This window comes from Podarcis gaigeae, assembly GCF_964106915.1.
Source record: "Podarcis gaigeae genome assembly, chromosome: 8".
NCBI lineage: Eukaryota > Metazoa > Chordata > Lepidosauria > Squamata > Lacertidae > Podarcis > Podarcis gaigeae.
The window spans coordinates 4,001,403-4,022,873 of NC_139684.1; the positions used below are offsets into that span (position 1 = coordinate 4,001,403).

Sequence of the window (21,471 nt, forward strand, 5' to 3'; positions counted from 1 at the left end):
GGCAAAGGATGACTCCTTTGGGGGAATGTGCAGTGTATAAATCTAAGAAGAAACAACTACCTCACTCAAGTCCTGCTTTACGAACATTTGCTATGTGAAAATTCACTTAATCTGAACACAAGGAATTAATACGCAAACCTTGCTAAACGCACCATAAATTCAGAAATGCAGAGACCATTTCCTGGTTAGCTGAGGAAAGGAGGGAGGGAGGGTAAGTATTTGGACAAATCAGAGAGGATTTTCCTGGGCATTCCTGTTTGTTTGTTTGTTTGTTTGTTTGTTTGTTTGTTTTGCATAGGAATCACTGGAAATAATGAACCCGTTATATGAACACTTGGCCCAAGAAACATTTTCCAGGGAACACATTAGGTTGTCCTCAACTTTCCTCACAGTGAATCACAAGAAGAAGAAGAAGAAGAAGAAGAAGAAGAAGAGGAAGAAGAATGATTATTTCTTCCAATGCTACCATTGTGGTGCCTTACAGGTTAGAAACGTAGAATTGTGGAGTTGGAAGGGAACCAAAGGGTCATCTCGTCTGACCCCCATGCAAACCTACCTGGATTCACTTAACATAAGGCACATAACTACTTCTGTGGCTGTGTGTCCTGAACATGCAGTGCCCATAGTTGGCAAGATGAAGCTACTCCTGGGAATAATGAGACAGGTTTCACCTACCCCTAATAAAGATCACATTATAAAGCTCAGCCTGCAAAAGAAGAGTACATGGCTTCAGTCCAGACCTCTGCATGCTTCTGGGAGCACACATAGATCAGCTGTTAAACTAGCCTTCAGTATTGGGACCCAGCAGCTTGTACATCCCAAGCAGTTCTCTCCATTATAATGCATGGGAAGCTCTTGTAAATGGGGGTCAGGGGCCCCATGAAGACAACAGAGAAGGGGCCCCTGAATGAGAGCAGCAGGCTTCACATTTAACAACCATCTCCTGACATTCCCTGCCCCCACCAACCAGTTGATTTATATGCCTCATATTTCACTACAGCAAATCAGAGAGGCAGGAAATAGAATGTTGGAAAGCATTGCAATATCCACAGTGACATCTGAAATCCAGTTATAAAAACCAACATCTAAAATGCAAGCAGCGGACTCACTAAAATGCTTCAACTAAGGCAGATAATCAGATTGGTTATGGGAACAATGTTTGCTAAGCACAGAAAGATGGATCATGACGGTAATAAATTGGCTGCCGAGGAAACGAGCCAATTTCTCTGAGCTGAATGAAAATATGATGTCAAAGCAAATGACCTTCTGGTAATGAAAACTGGTAATATCTCCATTCCTGGGGACGGGTGTCAGGGGGCACTTGTCTCCAAGGCCAGAGCAGGGTTGTTTTGGCATCCAAACCAGTGCGCCACAAGTTATGGATGGTGGGGCAGGTCCTCTGAGAAGTAGCCAGGAATCCCAAGCATGATCTTATGTTGATTTAATGGGCCATCTAAATTTATTTTTAATAGTATTCATTTATTCATACATACATTCATTCCATTGCATCTTACCACTGAGAAGCTCAAGATCATATAAATGGCTCTCTCTTTTCCTGTTTAATAACAAACAAACAAACAAACAAACAACAACAACCTGCCCATCTGGCTGGGTTTCCCCAGCCACTCTTGACATAATAAAACATCAAACTAATAATATAATTTTATTATTTATTTTATCCTCAGATACCCAACAGACAGTGACAGCCTCAAGGTCACCCAGCAAGTTTCATGGCTGAATTTGAACCCTGGTCTTCCAGGTCATAGTCCAACACTCTAAACCCACTGATTCCTTAAATGGACAGTGCTGCCCCTTGGGGACCAGTGGAATTCACCTAGGGAGTGTTAAGAGGCAAGGAGGCAGCAGGAAGGTGCTGGACGTACAAATGATTAGCAGACTTTGAAAAGTTGGTATAAAGACAGTCAAATAAACCTGCAGTTTGGGAGCAAGGCTAAAACATGCAAAGGTGGGAATGCCCTAAAATCCAACCCTTCTGGAGAGCAGTCCCACAAGAGATATGCAAAATAACTAAACAGGTATTAGAACTCATCCCAGAACTGACCCTACTGAACATCTTCCAAGATCATAACGACCACTCACATTATACAGAGCTTATAACCCACCTACTCTCAGCAGCCAGAAGACTCACAGCCAGACGCTGGATAGACCTGTCAGGAGTGAACATGGACCAATGGTCTCAAATTGTATGGGAAACGACCTTACTAGAAAAGCTAACCAATAAATGGAAACTGACACTGGGACAAATTGTATGGGAAACGACCTTACTAGAAAAGCTAACCAATAAATGGAAACTGACACTGGGACAAATAGAAGAGGACGCCTTCACCCCAGTATGGCTCCCCTATATCACATACACAGCCCAACAAGACAACAACAAGAATCCACCGACAGCATATGAATCAATCTGGCTTCTCTGACCCAACAAGCCGCTGCCCCACTCACAAATGCAGCCAACTACAGACAACCAGCCACACCCTGGACTCCCCCAATCCCTCTCACTACCAAGGAAATGTAATAAGCAAATAGAAAGAGAAGCTACCCAGTTGACAAAACCCCACACATACACTATACAAAGCCTCACCACCCCACCTCTCCTCTCTCCCCTCTTCTTCCCCAACCTTAGACTGTACTCAACACTAATGTCTCACAGCAAACGTAACTGATGTGTAAGAAAGACTGCACAACCTGAAAAAGAGAGAGAAGGCATGTACTTTTGTAAACCAGGAAAATATTTCTTTTAAATAAATAAATAAATAAATAAATAAATAAATAAATAAATAAATGCAATCCTTTCACCAGCTCTCTACAACCATGTGCTTTACTTATCCATCACCCTGCTTCAAAATATTATGACATATCCACTGCCAGTGAAAGTGGCTCTGGTGAACCTCCTTTTGCAAAATGCGCAGCTTGCCATGTTTGTGTCAAGAAATTTATCACTGAATTAGCAGCAGTGTGTCCAAATGGGGAAAAGAATGTCTAGCAATCGTATTTTCCTTGGAATCAACCAGCATAAAAGAGGCCAAATTTCTATCTCAGTTGACACAATGCTCATAAACCACTGAGAGCCATTTTAAAGAAGCTGTTATTGTCCAGTCCAAAATGCTCCCAACACATGCAACACTATCCCTTAGGCTTAGAAGCACCATCTTAAAAAAATGAAAAGAAATCAGATGTTTACAGAGAATTTGCTGTAAAAGTCACACTGGCTGCAGGAAATATAGCAGACAAACGAGACTGTGAAATATTCAACTTACATGAAGCAAAAGAAGTTCCAGAGGAGAAAGAAGGCATTAATCAAAACACCCCAAAGTCTCTTACCAGGACAAGCTTTATAAAGCTACATAACTGGACAATGAGCTACAAATCCTGATATCTGCCATTCTAGCAGGACTGCCAAACCCCCAGCAAGTGTTATTGTTGCAAGGATGACCTCAGTGTCTAAGATGGCATCGTATTTACATGGAACTGCATGTCAGACAAAGTGATGCTCCCACAGATTCCCAATCAGGTCAGGTAAAGCAATCACAGGGAATATGCAACATTGCTAAACAGACTTTGGATCCAAATGGGAACAGACCTCTTTGTGGAGAGTGACAGTACTGTTTGAACCCAATGGATTTCAGAGAAGATTTGGGATTTCAGAGAAGCTGCTGGATATCCCCAGAGTAACTGCAGGAAACAAAGGGCTGAACTAGATGTAGCAATATTCATTACTCAGAGGGAACTCAGGGGCAACATGACTGGAGGGCGACCAAGATGATAAAGGGTCTGAAAACTAAGCCTTATGAGAAACAGTTGAGGGAACTGAGCATGTTTAGACAGGAGAAGAAAAGACTGAGAGGAAATATGAGAACCAAATATCTGAAGGGCTGTCTCATAGAAGATGGAGCGAGCTCATTTTCTGCTGCTCCAGAGGGCAGGGCCTGAACCAATGGAATCAAATGACAAGAAAGGAGATTCTCACTAAAAATTAAGAACTCTCTGACCATCTCAGAAGGTGGTGGACTCTTTTTCACTGGAGGTTTTTAAACAGAGTTTTGATGGCCATCTGTCAGGGATTCTTTAGCTGTGATCCAACATTGCAGGGGGTTGGACTAAATCAGTGTTGGCCAAACGTGGCCCTCCAGCTGTTTTGGCCTACAACTCCCATCATCCCTAGCTAACAGGACCAGTGGTCAGGGATGATGGTAATTGTAGTCCCAAAACAGCTGGAGGGCCAGGTTTGGCCAACACTGGACTAAATTATCCTTGGGGTCCCTTCCAGCTCTGCAATTCTGTAATTCTATGGCTATGCTGCTCTGATGGGCACAGGGGAAGGGACCCCAATTCTGCCAGGCCCTCTTGGCTGTGGTATGGAAGATGCTGCTTTCTCAGACTCATCTGAGGGCTCCCCACCCCTGAAAAAACTGTGTGCTATCTTTAAAGGGCCTGTGGTCAATTCTGCAGCCACATGCTTCTGCATGACTATAGAGCAAACACAGCTTCTGGGGTAGCATCTTCAGACTTTGGAGGTGATGGGAGAATCACATCCTCAGGCCAGGAAGTGCAGGAGGAGGTGCTGAGGGCTCCCCCAAAAGGTAAAGTGACTATAGAATTGCATGGGTTGGAGCCTTCCTTCAGTTGACATTGGGAACCTGAGCATGATTCCATGCTAGGACTTCTTCATGCAGCACAGAGTTAAACTGTGGAACTCCCTCCTACAGGAAGCAGTGATGGCCCCCAACTTGGATGGCTTTAAAAGAGGATGAGACAAATTCATGGAGGAGGAGAGGGCTATCAATGGCTATAAGTCAAGATGGCTCTGCTCTGCCTTCTTGGTCGGAGGCCGTAATGCTCCTGAATACCAGCTGCTGGAAACCACAAGAGGGGAGTGTGCTCTTGTACCCGGATCCCGCTTGCTGGTTTCCCTTTGGGGCATCTGGTTGGCCACTGTGAGTACAGGATGCTGCACCAGATGGGCCATTGCTCTGATCCAGCAAAGTCTTCTCATGCTCTTATGTCATGTTCTTTGCATCTTCTAGGATAATCAGGACACTGCTGGATTGGGACAATGTCATGAGTTCTCTTCACAACCCAAGGATGATACTATTGCAAAGGAGACATAAGAACTCACGTTATTTGATAGGTCTGAGTTGTATTTTCTGGCCAGTCCACCAGACACACCACTCGGCCAGGGAGCTCGGCTGTTGTTGCGTAGTAGCCTTGTGGGAATGACAGCAATAAAGCCAGTAACCAGATGACACAGATGACGACCTTGGTGGCCGAGGCCGATAGCCTTGGTTGCAGCGGGCGGATAATGGCCATATACCTGGAAGAGGGAGAAATTAAAATGTAGGAGCAGAAAGTAAAAAAGGAGAAGGGGCTCATCACCCCCCGTATGTTTCCCCCAATTCTTTAAGGCCAACTTTGCCCCCCAGGTGCCCCCCAGATGTGTCCTACTACAACTGCTCTCCACTCCAGGACAGCGTGGCCATATGAAGTTGGGATTGATGGGAACTGTAGTCTAAAGCAGTGTTCCCCAACCTTGGGCCTCCAGCTGTTTTTGGACTACAACTCCCATCATCCCTCGCTAGCAAGACCAGTGGTCAAGGATGATGGGAATTGTAGTCCAAAAACAGCTGGAGGCCCAAGGTTGGGGAACACTGGTCTAAAGCACCTGGAGGGCACCAGGTTGTGGAAGGCTGACCTAAGGAATGGTGATGTTGGAAGATTCACAACAGACAGAAGAAAGTCCTCCTTCACACAGCACATAGTTAAACTATGGCACTTGCTCCCATAGGAGGCAGTGATGGCTGCCAACCTGGATGGCTTCAAAGGAGGATTGGACAAATTCAGGGAGGAGAAGGCTTTCCATGGCTACTAGCAAGTGGCTCTTCTCTGCCTCCACAGCAGGAGGCAGCAATGCTTCTGAATATCAGTTGCTGGAAACCACAGGAGGGGAGAGGACTCAGGTCCTGCTAGCAAGTTTCCCACTGGAGCTCCTGGTTGGCCCCTGTAAGAGTAGGATGCTGGACTAGATGGGCCTGATTCAGCAGGCTCCTAGTGTTGTTATGATGCAGCCTTCCTCAGTCACCCTCTATTTCCTGAGGGGTAATCCAAGGGAAGATGGAGTAGGATCTTTTTGGTGTTGGCACCCATGATGCTTATTTATTAAATATCAGTGTTTCCTGATCCTGATAGAGGCAGCAGAAAGTTAGCGCACCAATTCCACCTATGCTGTCAGATTGGAAAGGTTACCTGTTTTTAAAATGTTCCAAAATCTTTATTAAGCCAATACCTTTCCGAGAACAACCAAAATGTCCTAGAATTGTGTGCAAGCTTTTCAGTTCCCCAGAACTCTTCATCAGGCTAGATGAAAGGAAGTAAGGAGCAGAAGTAAAGAGACAAAAATGACTGGTTGTGTACCATCTGTGTCTGCCCAAAGGTCTCTTTAGAAGGAGCAGCAGCAGCTTTCATACCCCCCAAAAGAAAAAACCAAAACCATCTACAGTGGTACCTCGGGTTAAGAACTTAATTCGTTCCGGAGGTCTGTTCTTAATCTGAAACTGTTCTTAACCTGAGGTACCACTTTAGCTAATGGGGCCTCCCGCTGCCGCTGCGCCGCCACCACACGATTTCTGTTCTCATCCTGAAGCAAAGTTCTTAACCCAAGGTATTATTTCTGGGTTAGCGGAGTCTGTAACCTGAAGCATCTAACCTGAAGCGTCTGTAACCTGAGGTACCACTATACTTAATTTGTATCAAGCTGAAGCCTAGAGGGTGCTTTTTGAGAGTAGGGAGCCAGATGCCTCTGGATCCCCACATAAAAAGAACAGGTGAGCCACAGCTCAGCAGGGCCAGCCCAAGGCACCTCTCTCCGCTCCATGCAGAGGAGTCAAGCAGACCGGCAGCTGACTCTAACTTCAACACTGTTGAACAAGCAGCATCTGCTACCTCACCTGAGGCAGCAGGTGAGTTCAGGGTGGTCAGCACAGTCCATGCAGCATTCCCAGGTCTCCCCTCCAACAGAGGGGGTGGCTGAGGGGAGCTCAGGAGGAGCAAGCAGGGGGCAGCTGACCCCCAGCAGATACCACCTGAGCCAACTGACTCACCCTAACCAATGGCCAGCTGTGCAGCTCAGCAGACCAAAGCACAGCATGAGGATTTGTGGGCACTGTGTTGCTGACTGCATTGTAGGAAATAAAGCTTTTCTGAGCTGCTGTGCTGTGCAGTGGTATAACCTTCCGAATCCTCCTTGGCAATGTGTCAGCTTAGCCAGTTGTTGCTCTCCTTGCCTTGGCAGCTCGTGTGATACCCAAGCAAAGGCCAAAGAGTCACATGAGTGAGATGTCAAAGAAAGGCAGGGGCCACTGCCAAGAAGGCCCTCTGCCTGGTTACCTGAAACTTCACATCTCGCAATGGGTGAAGACCTTCAGAGCCAGACCTCGGTCTCCAGGCTGAACGATGGAGGTGGAGACCAGGTATACAAAGCTGAGGCCATTTAGGGCTTTAAAAGTCAGCACCAAGAACATCAGAGGAGCTGGCTGGATCAAGCCAACAGCCCATCTGGTCCAGAATCCTGCCCTCATAGTGCCCAACCAGATGCCTTTTTGGAAACTGGAAAGCAAGACCTGAGCACAAGAGCAGCCCTCTCCATTTCTCTGGCTTCCAGCAACTGGTATTCAGAAGTATTCCTGCATCTGACCATGGAGACAGAGCAGAGCCGTCATGGCCAGCAGCCACTGTTAGCTGTATCCTCCTCCATAAATTTGTCCAGCCCTCTATTTGGTCATCATCATTGCCTCCTGCGAGAGTGAGTCCCATAGTTTAACTATGTGTTGTGTGAAGAAGTACATTTTTATTATTTGTTCTCAGTCTTCCAGCATACCCAGCTGTTCCTCTGCAATCTGCCCAGGGTGGCAAACACATCCACCATAAAACTTTTTTTTTAAGCATTCTAAAAGCAGGTTAAGACAGCGTTTTAAAAAGCAGAGACATGACCTTGCCAACAAAGGTCAATATAGTTAAAGCCATGGTTTTCCCAGTAGTGATGTATGGAAGTGAGAGCTGGACCATCAAGAAGGCTGATCGCCGAAGAATTGATGCTTTTGAATTATGGTGCTGGAGGAGACTCTTGAGAGTCCCATGGACTGCAAGAAGATCAAACCTCTCCATTCTGAAGGAAATCAGCCCTGAGTGCTCACTGGAAGGACAGATTGTGAAGCTGAGGCTCCAGTACTTTGGCCACCTCATGAGAAGAGAAGACTCCCTGGAGAAGACCCTGATGTTGGTAAAGAGGGAGGGCACAAGGAGAAGGGGGCGACAGAGGACGAGGTGGTGGGACAGTGTTCTCGAAGCTACAAACATGAGCCTGACCAAACTGCGGGAGGCGGTGGAAGACAGGAGTGCCTGGTGTGCTCTGGTCCATGGGGTCATGAAGAGTCGGACACGACTAAACGACTAAACAACAACAACAACAACAACAAAAGCAGTTATAACATTCTAAACACAATCACAGGTTAGCAAACCCACTTTCTAAACCAGGGGTAGGCAAACTAAGGCCCGGGGGCCAGATCTGCCTTCTAAATCCAGTTGCCTTCTAAATCCAGCCTGCAGATGGTCTGGGAATCAGCGTGTTTTTACATGAGTAGAATGTGTGCATTTATTTATCTCTGGATTATTTGTGGGGCATAGGAATTTGTTCATCCCCCCATATATATATATAGTTTGGCCCCCCCACATGGTCTGAGGGACAGCGGACCGGCCCCCTGCTGAAAAGGTTTGCTGACCCCTGATCTAAACAAAGTGACTCTGAGCAAGAATCTTCCATTGGACCTTAATAGATGGTGGGAGCTTAGGTGTCAGGCTCACGTTGGGTGATGGTTTGGAACACACAGTTGTGGTGACCATTATCAGTCCGCCCACCTCAGCAGTGACCTGAACCTGCTGAGTGATGGGAACAGGCAGAGCCCCACCTTCCAGAGGACTCCAGATCTTGAGCTATGTGTGAATAGAGCTGTATTTATCAGCAGCACTGCCAAGCACGAAAACTTAACACTCCAGATATTTCCTCCTCATGTAAAAGAGGAACGACACATAAAGCGACACCACTTTTTCTTATTTTACTATTACATTGTGGCTTTTCAGATATTTCCATGACAACAAAGCATTTCTCAAGTTCAACATGGCACCCAGATGGTCCTTAGCACAAGAGGAAAACAGTTGGAAGGAACTGAGTTGTTTGTTGTTTTCCGAAGGGTGACTGTCGAGCTAAAAGAAGGGGCCTCATTCCAGCCTCAATGGAGGCAAGGAGAGGGGCGCAATAAGCACATCTGACATTTTTATGAGATGCTATCCATCCCAAAGGGTCCTGAAATGTTCACAGACAAAAGGCCACATATAAAGGCTATTTGTCCACAAGGGTGATCAGGAATGAGCAGACTAAACTCCACCACACCCATCATAAGAGCTGGATCAGGCCAATGACCCATCTAGACCAGCATCCTGTTCTCACAGTGTCCAGCCAGATGCCTATGGGAAACCTCAAGGAGGATTCACAAGAGCCCCATCCCCTCCTGTGGTTTCTGGCGGCTGGTATTCAGAAGCATTTCTGCCTCCAGCTGCCAAAGGAGAGGCCCGAGATTGTGTGAGAAATTTAGCAAGTATTTGCAGCAGCCTTCCCCAACCTGGTGCCCTCCAGGTGTTTCTGCTTCCAATTCCCATCAGCCCCAGGCAGCATGGCTGTGCTCCCATTGGCCCTCCTGCCTTACGGTTGTGCTGGCTGGGGCTGATGGGAGTTGATGTCTAAAAACATCTGGAGGGCACCAGGTTGCCAAAGGCTGACCTATGGTTTTCTATGCCTGTGGTGCTGGATGCACACACCCAGAGGAGCCTTGAAAATATAAAACATTAGGAGAATAAAATCTTCACGAGGAAACTGTGGGATGCTTCATTAGAGGTTATTGCTGAAATGTCAGGAGAGGGAGAGCACAAATGGAGCAAGTCCCTTTTCCCTTGCCATGCAATCAGTTTCTCGTGAAAGTTACGAGTTGTGGAATGGGCCATTGCTTGTGTGCAAACTACAGAAAAGGAAACAATTGAAAGTCAGCTGTGATAAACAGCCTTTTTAAGCCACTGGGAGAATTTTTGCAGCCTGAGTCCCATGTCAGATTTATAGGCTATCAAACTGGGGAACAGCCTCACGCAGCAGCGATCCAATTAAATTATGAAAGCCCAGCCCTAAATGGACTGAGTCGTAAGTCCCCTTGATTTCCATGGTGTTGACTCAAGAGGAAGTGCACTGGGAATCACAGTCAAACACTCCTGAGGCATCTTCCACACCAGCTGTGCATCATTTAATTACCGGTATGTCTGCCGCTTGAAATGTTCTCTGGATATTTGGGGAGAGAAGTCACAGCACACAGCTGAACCCTGAAGCATTTTTCATTCCCTTGCCAGGGCCTTGCAAAAGAAGAAAAAACCTCTCACAACAAGCTCAGACTCCATTAGGCCAAGAGACCTCACAATCCAGACGTCCCCACGTCCTGAATGCTGATTTCATAGACTCATATACTGTAGTTGGAAGGGACCCCTAGGGTCATCTAGTCCAACCCCCTGCAATGCTGGCATCTCAGCTAAAGCATCCATGACAGATGGCCATCCAACCTCTGTTTGAAAACCTCCAAGGAAGGAGAGTCCACCACCTCTTGTGGGAGTCTGTTCCACTGCTGAACAGCTCTTACTGTCAGAAAGTTTTTCCGAATATTTAGTCGGAATCACCTTTCTTGCAACTTGAAGGCATTGCCTCGAGTCCTCCCCTCCAGAGCAGAAGAAAACAATCCCTCTTCCATGTGACAGCCCTTAAGTTATTTGAAGATGTCTATTGTATCTCCTCTCAGTCTCCTCTTTTCCAGGCTAAACATACCCAGCTCCTTCAAAAGATCCTCGTAAGGCTTAGTTTCCAGACCCTTGATCATCTTGGTTGCCCTCCTCTGCACACCTTCCAGCTTGTCAACGTCCTTCTTAAATTGTGGTACCCAGAACTGGACACAGTATCCCAGGTGTGGTTTGACCCAGGCAGAATAGAGTGGGACTATTACTTCCCTGGATCTGGACACTAGACTTCTGTTGATGCAGCCTAAAATCACATTAGCTTTTTTTGCTGCTGCATTACCCTGTTGACTCGTGTTAACCTTGTGGTCCACCAAGACCCTTTTCACATGTACTCCGAGTTTCAACCCTTCCCTCTCCTCTGCTGCCCTCTTCCGCCTCTCCTGCTGGGATTCTCAACCTCAGGTTTCCTCTTGCACCTTTTGAAATGTTCTTCAAGACTTTTCCCCTCTGGTTTTTCCTCCTTCATATTTGTCTTTCATTTACATATTTTTATTGTTTACCGAGGCACTTAATAAAATAAGAAGAGCCCCTGCTGGATCAGGCCAATGGCCCGCCTCACCCAGCACCCTGTTCTCTCAGGGGCCAACCAGATGCCCCACTGGGAAGCCCACAAGCACAAAAGCCACTGTCTCCTGCAGCTTCCAGCCACTGGCATTCAGAAGCCTCACTGTCTCTGGCCATGGAGGCAGAACACAGGCCTCATGGCTAGTGGACACTGATAGCCTTCTCTTTTAAAGCCATCCAAGGCTTCAGATGTGAGCCATTTGTTTTGACCGTTTAGGCTACTTTTTCTACTGACAGTTAATGCAGCTGGAATTATTGTATTGTTATTGTATTGTGAACGGGGCTTATTTTAATCCCCCCAAGATGTTTTCATGATAGGTGCTTGAGAAATAAAAGGGCACCCTCTCTTTCCTCGGCTCCCTTTTCTTCTATCCAAAAGGTCCATGATGACTCACATCCTTCTCTTCTGCTGCTGCTGCCTCCTCAGAGCTCCAGTGGGCGGGCAGAGCATCTCCTAGAGGAGCACTGCACATCCCAGAAATGTGGGGGTGGGCTCAATGGCGACAAAGGATCCATGCCCAAATGGAGAAAAAGCCACAGAGGTGTGGGGTGTGGGGGCGTCCCCAAGCAGAGAACCAAAGGAGAGCCAAGAGGCCCGAGGAGCTTACAAGCTAAAACAACATAGCAGAAACACTTGGAAAGTCAGGAGTCAGAAATCAAGCAAGAGTGCAATAAGCAAGGTAGTCGGGAGGAGAGATGGAGAAAAGGTCACAGAGTGGATAGGATTGCGGGTTGGGGGGCTGAACACATGGGCATTAAGAGTGATAGAGAGGAGAAAGGGAAGAGTGTGTGCTATGAAGAAATGGTTCAGAACAAAAGAGCCTGCTGGATCAGGCCAATGGGCCATCTAGCCCAGTATCTTGTTCTCACAGGGGCCAACCAGAAGAGAAGCTGAGCATGCAAGCACTCTTGCCTCCTCCAGGGGGAACTGCAACTGTGGAGGCAGAGCAGAGCCATCCTGGCTAGAAGCCATCAATGGCCCTCCCCTCCAAGAATTTGTCTCATCCTCTTCTAAAGGCCATCACCGCCTCCTGTGGGAGGGAGTTCCATAGTCTGTGCAGCATGAAGAAGTGCTTTCTTTTACTGGGAGAAGGTGGAGGAGGGTGAATATGTGGGAAAGAAAGGGGGTGATGGAAATATCATGGAGGAGAGTAAAAAAGTGTCGCAGTGCTATAAACGCTTGAGTGAAAAGAATGGAATTCAGGTGGTGGCAGTGAAAGAACTGTGACTGATGGAGGAGCTGTCAGAGGAATCATTTGGCAAGCTCTGACTAGGAGAGAAGAGTCCTAAGGGAACACTGACAGGTCTGAGGGCCATTTCTACATGGTCAGTTAAGTATAATTGGTTTAATTCAGGTAGGTAACTGTGTTGGTCTGACGCAGTCTATATATATGTGTGTGGTTTGTGTGTGTAAAAGTCCAGTAGCACCTTAGAGACCAACTAAGTTTGTTCTTGGTATAAGCTTTCGTGTGCATGTACACTTCTTCATATACACTGAAACAGAAGTCACCAGACTCTTATATATAGGTGGGAGGCTCTGGTGGGGTTTTTCTCAGGAGGATAGTAGGCGATGGATGATTGACTCAATGGGTATGGTAAACCTGTTGATGACTATTAACATTGCAATTAGTCCTACAAGAAAAAGCAAGGGATAGTATGTAGATGATTAGCATATGTAATGAGACAGGAATCCAATATCTCTGTTAAGACCAGGTCTGTCCATAGTTTTCAGTTTAGTGATAAGTTGTACCGTAATTCAGCAACTTCCCTTTCAAGTCTGTTTCTGAAATTCTTTTGTAATAAGACAGCTGCTTTGAGATCCTGTATTGATCTCACACAGTTTAATTCACACAGAAATGGGAAAATGCTTATGTGTATTAATGAAGGTTTAACATGAAGAATAACTGTATATTGCTACCATTTGGATCTTTCCACAGTAGCTTTCTAAGTAGTTGCTAAGCTCCTTAAAGGGTTAATGATTACGTGTTGGTTGTTTTCTAGCTCTAAACTGAATGCAACTTTTGATCATGTGATGAGGCTGTTGTCTTGCAAATTCGCCATCTTGAAAAGGTGGTGGCTTTTCTTTCTCTGAATGTCACACAGAACAAAAGGATGACAATGGCTCTCCAAGAGCTGCATAGCCTTAAGCAGGGTAAGGCAGGCTGGAACAGGGGAGAGAGAGAGAGAGACCTTTTAATTATTGGAGTTGTATTTTATTTCTAAGATTCTGGGACTGTGCTGGACAGCACAATACATTGTATGGATATGTTGGATGTATCATTTGATGTTTCTGTTTCGTTCTGGAGATTTCAGTAATATCTAATGGGTCTGGACAATGCTTCATTTCCAACAGGAGTCAGTGATGGTGCCCTCAAGGCTAAGGGGTGGGCCTTTCCTCCACCCTCCTCCTCTAGCTGCTACCTAGGAGAAAAATAGCTGGTGTGTGTGCATATAAGCTGGAAGAAGGCTGGGAGCTGGAGACACAGAGACCTGCTTGCTGTGTGCTGGATCCAAAGTTGTGACCAATGGAGAGGCAAGATCCGTTGGGGTGTTAATGCTGTGAGTCCCTCCACTTTATATGTGTGTAAATAAAACCATATATCCTAAAAACAACCACAGCCTCCTCATTCCAAGGAAACCAGAACTGAAGCCCCTGGATTCTTTCACCACTCAGAGTTTGGGGTGGCATGTAAGAGCATGTCTCTGTTGCCTGGTGATGAGAAGAGCCTTAATCTCATCAGAGTGAGAGGGTCACTAGTTGTCCCTGGCATAGAAGAGACATGCCAGTGCTCTGGAGACACTTGGAACCCCCAGAGATGAAGAGGGGAAACTGTTTCTCACAACTAGCATGTTTCCTTGTCCTTCCTTATTTCCAAGCAGCAGTACAGAGGAAAGATCCCAAAATACCCTGATCCCTAATCCAGTGGGAGCAATAAACCAATCTGTCACTGGCCCTTCAAGGCCAAAGAGAACCAAGCAGGATGGCATACACAGTGCGCTTGGTTTCCTTCAACAAAAGCTGGGGGAAGGCTTCTGCTTCCTGCATTTGTCTAAGGGAAATAGTCACCTCCCCTTTTTGTGTGTAAAAATGCAGTAATAATCAAGTGGCAATGACATTATGCTTTAGTGTGTTTAGTGTGAGATTCGCAGATGGTATCTCACAACAACTCTGCAGAGTGGTCAACATTTCTGCTCTGAATATAATCTGCTCTGAACCCTGAGGTAATCAATTTCAGCCAAGAATGCTTGCAACTGTGCTGGCGCAACCTTCTCAGTCACCTTCTCCAAAAAGGGGGAGTCTGTGACTGGGCATTAGTTGTCACAAACCAGTAAGTCCAAGGTGGCTGAATGTTGATTCAAGGTGGTTGAATCAACACATCTTTTAAGATGTCAACATGTAACTCATCAGGATATACTGACATTTTTGCTGGTCGCTGCTCATTAAATGTTGGCTTTCTATAACAGGCCTGTCGACAGACTCATGTTCTGCTCAGGTGTAGCCTGCTGCTCTGGTTGAGAAATGGACCTGTCCAGTCAAGGCAGTCAGAGGCAAGATCCAGGGCCAGCCCGCCCATAAGACCGGGTGAAGCAGCACGCTTCAGGCAGAAGAATCCCACGGGGCTGCCCTGACTTTATTCTTTTGCAACACTTTATCTCCCATATGAGACACAACAATCAATCACCACCCTAGAGAGACACTTATTGCATTAGAAACTTTAATATTTATCATAAACTTAGTCCCTCCTTTAAGTTGCTGTTATGCTTGTTTCCTAAGAAGCAAGACTACTTACTTGCTATTGTTGTTGTTTATTACATGTGAAAAAGCAATATAAGGATACTTTTTAAAAAGAATGTGTTGATCCTGGACCCAGACAGCCACCCCCTGAAGACATGCCTTAATAAACCAAGAGGGGCTAAGTTTGAGGGAGGCGCCTTGTCTGCATCCTCAGGCTGCCTCAGCTGAAACTGAGCCCATGATCAAAACAAAAAAATTCCTTCCAGTAGCACCTTAAAGACCAACTAAGTTAGTTCTAGGTATGAGCTTTCGTGTGCATGCACACTTCTTCAGATACACTGAGAAGAAGTGTATCTGAAGTGTATCTGAAGAAGTGTATCTCAGTGTATCTGAAGAAGTGTGCATGCACACGAAAGCTCATACCTAGAACTAACTTAGTTGGTCTTTAAGGTGCTACTGAAAGGATTTTTTTTGTTTTGACTATGGCAGACCAACACGGCTACCTATCTGTAACTGAGCCCATGATGTCAAAGATGCTGTTGTGCAGGAGATTGCTGCAAAGTCAAGATTCCTAAGGAGGCGAGTTCAAACAAAGGCTTCTGAAGGGTCTAAATCTTCACTGTGAGCCTTTTTTAGCTGAGCAGAGGGCTAAAAATCTCAGCAACATCAATATGACAAGCAATTCCTAAGCTTGGCACTGTCAGTAGAAGCGCAGGAGGGGCTGGGGCTGGGAGGACCTTTTATCTGCTTAGGCTGATTTGCCAGTTGCAGCCTTATCGAGAAAAAGCAGAGCTTGCCACAATCTTGATTATGTCCAGATTAGACTGGTGTTATGTCTCTATGTGGGGCTGCCTACCTGAAGCTGTTCATTTGATGGCAATTGGAGTATATAACATTTATTGGGCATGAGCTGAACCAGTTGCCAGTTTGTTTCTGGGACTAATTTAAAAGCTTTTAAAATTTTAAGCTCAAAACAAATCATTTGAAAGGACTGCCTGTACCTGAACAACCTGCCTGCTCCTTAGGATTGCCCCCTGTGACTCCTCAAGAGCCCACAACCAGGGAGGTCAGATAGGGATGATTTAGCTGTGATTCCTGCATTGCAGGGGGCTGGACTAGATGGTCCTTGGTAGCCCTTTCAACTCTACAATTCTGTGATTCTATCAGAAGTGTTGCATTGGTAGGCATAAAGACTGGCTCATTTTCAATTATGTCCCCATCTTTATGGAGCCCCTTCCCATGGCAGGTATGTGTGGACCCTACACTGATGGTTTCTTAAATGGACTCCAGAGACTTTGCAACAAGAAAACAAAGTGCCTTCAACTTGATATTTTCGTTAGTTTGCATTTTCCTGCTGCAGTTTGTAAACTTATTGGATTTTTTGGTAGCATTTATATTTATATGGGCTTTCTGCTTATACAGCTTTATTGCTGCCATTATAATGTTTTTAGATGTTTTAGCATTTTGTTGAAAGTGGTTTTATGGTTTGCAGTTCTGTAATGAATCTGTTTTATCTTTTTTATATGTTGTGAGACAACTTGGGAGCTGTGATCCTTAGTTGCCCTTCTAAGGCATGAGACCTTGGAAATGGCACCAAAGCTCATCATTTTGCTTTCCTTGGTCCTTAGTACATACCCTTCGGAAGCCCAGTTTTCCCTACACAGTGCTCCATCTATCTCCAAAATGATGCCCTAGAGCTTTGGGGTGTTCAGAAATGGGCCACCAAAACAAGTTAGGGGTTGGTAAACCTTCTGTATAAGGAAAAGATAAAGTGTTTGCAACATTTTGGTCGGGGAGGGGGTCAAAAAGACAATTGGAGGAGCATGATAGAGGTCTATTAAAAAAATTACAAGCCATTCAACCCCCTGCAGCGCAGGTCATCAGATGAGACTGATTTTCATGAGATTCTGGTCAGACAAAAGGAACAACTTCTTTGCACTGTGGACAGTTGCTTAGTAGAATTAAGCTGCCTTATACCATCAGCCCACTAATCCAGCACAATCCCCCACTCTTGTGCACAATGGCTCCCAGCTGTTCTCCAGCATTTCATTTTTTTTTATAATATTTTTATTAGTTTTATGAAAAAAAAAGAATAAAGAGCATATTATAAGAGTAGAAAAGGAAAGTTACAAATTTTTCTTACTCTTTTTTCCAAATCTGTTGGACTTCCCCACATCCTCCCAACCCTGCATTCTCTGTGATGCATAACGTCTGCAATTTGTTAACTTGTTTCAATACTTATTGTATCTTCCTTTTTATCATGTTACCCAATTTCAAATATATTGTGGCCCAAATCATGTACGTTTTCATTTTAACACAATAAAGTTGTTTCATTATTCTATCTCTGACTCCTTGTTCCTTAATTTGCATTTCTTTAATTTAACATTACTGAAGCTAGAATTTCCTAAAAGGTGTGTTTTTTAACATTCATACAACTTATAATGTTTTTCCAAATAGTCTTTAAATTTTCTCCAATCCTCCTCGAATGTTTCTTCTCCCAAGTCTCGGATTCTGCCAGTCATTTCGGCCAGTTCCATGTAGTCCATCAACTGCGTGTGCCATTCCTCCAGTGTGGGTAAATCTTGTGTCTTCCAATGTTTTGCAATCAGGATCCTTGCTGCTGTAGTAGCATACATAAAAAAGGTTCTGTCCTTCTTAAGCACTCTCTGGTCCACCATGCCCAGGAGGAAGGCCTCTGGTTTCTTAGGTAAGGTAAATCTGAGTACCTTTTTTAGTTCATTATGAATCATTTCCCAAAAGGCCTTCACTTTCGGGCAGGTCCACCAGAGGTGAAAGAATGTCCCTTCCGCCTCTTTACATTTCCAACATTTATTATCAGACAGGTGATATATCTTAGCAAGCTTGACTGGGGTCATGTACCACCGGTATATCATTTTCATAATGTTTTCCTTCAAGGCACTACATGCCGTAAATTTCATTCCGGTGTTCCATAACCTTTCCCAGTCCTCAAACATAATGTTATGCCCCAAATCCTGCGCCCACTTTATCATGGCGGATTTGACTGTCTCATCCTGAGTATTCCATTTAAGCAGCAGGTTATACATTCTCGAAAGTAGTTTACTTTTTGGTTCTAACAATTCTGTCTCTAGTTTCGATTTTTCCACCTGGAATCCAACCTTCTTGTCTACTTTAAAAACCTCTTGAATTTGTGCATAATGCAACCAATCTCGCACCTTGTTTTTTAGTTTTTCCAAGCTCTGCAACCTCCAATTGTCTCCAATCTTTTCAATAATTTCCTCATATTTAGGCCAATTGGCTTCCATATTAGGTCTCTTACGTGCCTTGGCCTCCACCGGTGAGAGCCACCTCGGAGTCTTACTCTCCAATAAGTCTTTATATTTTGTCCAGACCATTAAAATTGCTCTCCTGACAATGTGGTTTTTAAACAGTTTGTGCACTTTGACCTTGTCATACCACAAATATGCATGCCACCCAAAGGCGTTATCAAACCCTTCCAGATCTAGGACATCAGTGTTTTCCAGTAAGATCCAATCTTTCAACCAGCAGAAGGCTGCGGATTCGTAATATAACCTCAAGTCTGGCAGGGCAAATCCCCCTCTTTCTTTCGCATCAGTTAATATCTTAAACTTTATTCGGGGCTTTTTGCCCTGCCAAACAAACTTAGAAATATCCTTCTGCCACCTTCCAAAGCATTCCACCTTGTCCACGATCTGTAGGGTCTGAAACAAAAATAACATTTTTGGCAATACATTCATCTTTATAGCTGCTATTTGGCCCAACAAGGAAAGTTTCAATCTTGACCATGTTTCCAAATCTCTTTTGATTTCTGACCAACATTTCTCGTAGTTGTCCTTAAACAGATTCAAATTTTTGGAGGTCAGATGCACCCCTAGGTATTTTACTTTTTTAACCACATTTAATTCTGTTTCTTTCACAAACTCATCTGTTTCTGTACTTGTCAAATTTTTTGCTATAACCTTAGTTTTTTGCTTGTTCAGCTTAAATCCCGCCACCCGACCAAAGTCCGAAATTAATTCTAACACTCTTTTAGTACTAGAGACAGGCTCCTGCAATGTTAATACCAGGTCATCTGCAAATGCTTTCAATTTATATTGTTTCACTCCGACCTCAATTCCCTGTACCAACCGGTCCTTTCTAATCATGTTCAATAGCACCTCCAGAACTGAAATAAACAATAGGGGGGATAGGGGGCACCCCTGCCGTGTCCCTTTTTCAATTTTAAACTCCTCTGTCACCACATTGTTTACTATCAATTTCGCTTTTTGTTCTGAATATATTGCTTCTATTCCATTTTCAAACCCCCGCCCCACTCCCATCCCTTCCAAATTTTTCTTCATAAACATCCAGGAAATATTGTCAAAGGCTTTCTCCGCATCAATAAAGATTAGCACCGCTCTAGTGTTTAGCTTTGTTTGTAAAAGCTCCAAAATATCAATAATGTTTCTTGTGTTGCCAAACAAATGCCTGCCAGGGAGAAAGCCAGCCTGGTCCTTATGGATCACTTCATTAAGCACTTTTTTAAACCTACTTGCCAAAATGTCTGCAAAAATTTTGTAATCCACATTTAGGAGTGAGATGGGGCGGTAGTTCTTAAGCTGAGTCTTTTCAGTTTCTAGTTTGGGTATCAATGTGATGAAGGCTTCTTTCCACGTTTCCGGTGCCTTCCTCCCCTCCATAATCTGGTTACAAACCTCCAACAAAGGTTGTATCAAATAGTCCTTCAAAACCTTATAGTATTTGGAGGTAAGTCCGTCGGGGCCTGGAGATTTGCCTAATTGGAGGTTCTGAATGGCGCTTTCAATTTGTTGCTGTGTGATATTACTATTCAGGGTTGTTCTCATTTCCTGAGGTATTTTCTGTGATCCGTTAGTTTTAAGAAATTGGTCCACCTCCGAATCTTTCTGTGGCCCTTGTGAATAAAGCTCTTTGAAATATCTCTGGAAGCACTTTCTAATTTCCTCGGGTTTCTGTACCATTCTCCCTTCAATCTCTAGATTTGTGACTGTATTAAGTTTTTGTCGCTTTTTCAACTGCCATGCTAGCAGTTTCCCACACTTATTTGCTGATTCAAAAGATCTTTGTTTCATTTGTTTAATTCTCCATTCCACCTCTTGATTTATCAATTTCAAATATTGTGCTTGGAAAAATTTCACTTATCTCAGCACTTCCTTCGACTTGGGCCTGGATCTTAATTTTTTTTCTCCATCTCTTATTTTTTCCAATGTCTTCTCCTTCTTTTCATTCCAGAGTTTTTTCTTGATCGTGTTTTGTTGTATTAGAAACCCTCTCATGACTGCTTTACTTGCGTCCCAGATTATTCTTTTTTCCACAGTGGTATTTAAATTTATCTCAAAATAGTCCTTTAAAGTTTTTTGGGCCTTCTTAACAATCTTCTCATCCCTTAGTAGGGTGTCATTCATTTTCCATCTGAAGGATCCGGTTGTATTTAGTCTGAGTTCCATTTTCAAAGCATTATGGTCGGAGCAGGTTTTTGGGCAGATTTCCACCTTTCTAGTCTTAGGTGCCAGTCCTCTAGTTATCCATATTTGGTCGATTCGTGTCCATGTCAGATGAGCTTCAGAAAAGAAAGTCCCTTCTTTTCCTAGGGGGTTCTTAACCCTCCATATGTCAATTAAGTCCACATTGTCAGTCATTTCAAAAAAAGTTTTAGGTAGTCTGCCATCTTTCGTTATGTTAGCACTTTGCGACTTATCCATATTTACAGACACAACCCCATTCATATCACCCATCATGATGATGTTGTTGTAGTCTAGGTAGTCCAGCATAATCTCATGCAGCTTCCTGAAAAATTCCGACTTTCCTTCATTTGGGGCGTATATTCCTAATATCAGAAATTTTTCTCCTTGTGTCTGAATTTCAATCGCCAAAATTCTGCCGTGTTCATCTTTGAATAAGAATTTCGGTGACAGGCTCTCCTTTGCATATATCACCACTCCTCTTTTCTTCACTTTGTCCGAAGAGATGAATTCTTGGCCTAGTCTTTTATTAATTAGCACTTTTCTGTGGAGCCTTGTCACATGTGTTTCTTGCAGGCAAATAATGTCCAATTGTTCTTTTTTCAAAATATGAAATACTTTTCTTCTTTTTTCCGGAGAATTTCCGCCGTTTATATTCCAACTAAGAAGCTGCAGCGACATCCTGGTCTAATTGGTGGGTCTACAATGGGGTGTCTAGGTTTCCCTCCGATCCCGGAGGTGGTAATGTTGGTCCAGATCCAGGCGGTGTAGGCTTAGGAGATGGTCCCGGTGGTG

The 21,471-nt window shown here is 44.5% G+C and overlaps 1 protein-coding gene and 1 long non-coding RNA gene across 2 annotated transcripts in view; one reads left to right on the top strand and one right to left on the bottom strand.

The window, feature by feature from the left end:
• The window catches only part of LOC310851240, a 984,470-nt gene that overhangs the window by 264,260 nt on the left and 698,739 nt on the right, over positions 1-21,471 (top strand). The gene's annotated exons all lie outside the window — the stretch shown is intronic.
• The window catches only part of TACR1 (tachykinin receptor 1), a 61,653-nt gene that overhangs the window by 27,410 nt on the left and 12,772 nt on the right, over positions 1-21,471 (bottom strand). The window contains exon 2 of the mRNA XM_083753337.1: positions 5,138-5,332. Coding sequence (XP_083609463.1) covers positions 5,138-5,332 — 195 coding nt within the window. The remainder of the gene's footprint in view (positions 1-5,137; positions 5,333-21,471) is intronic.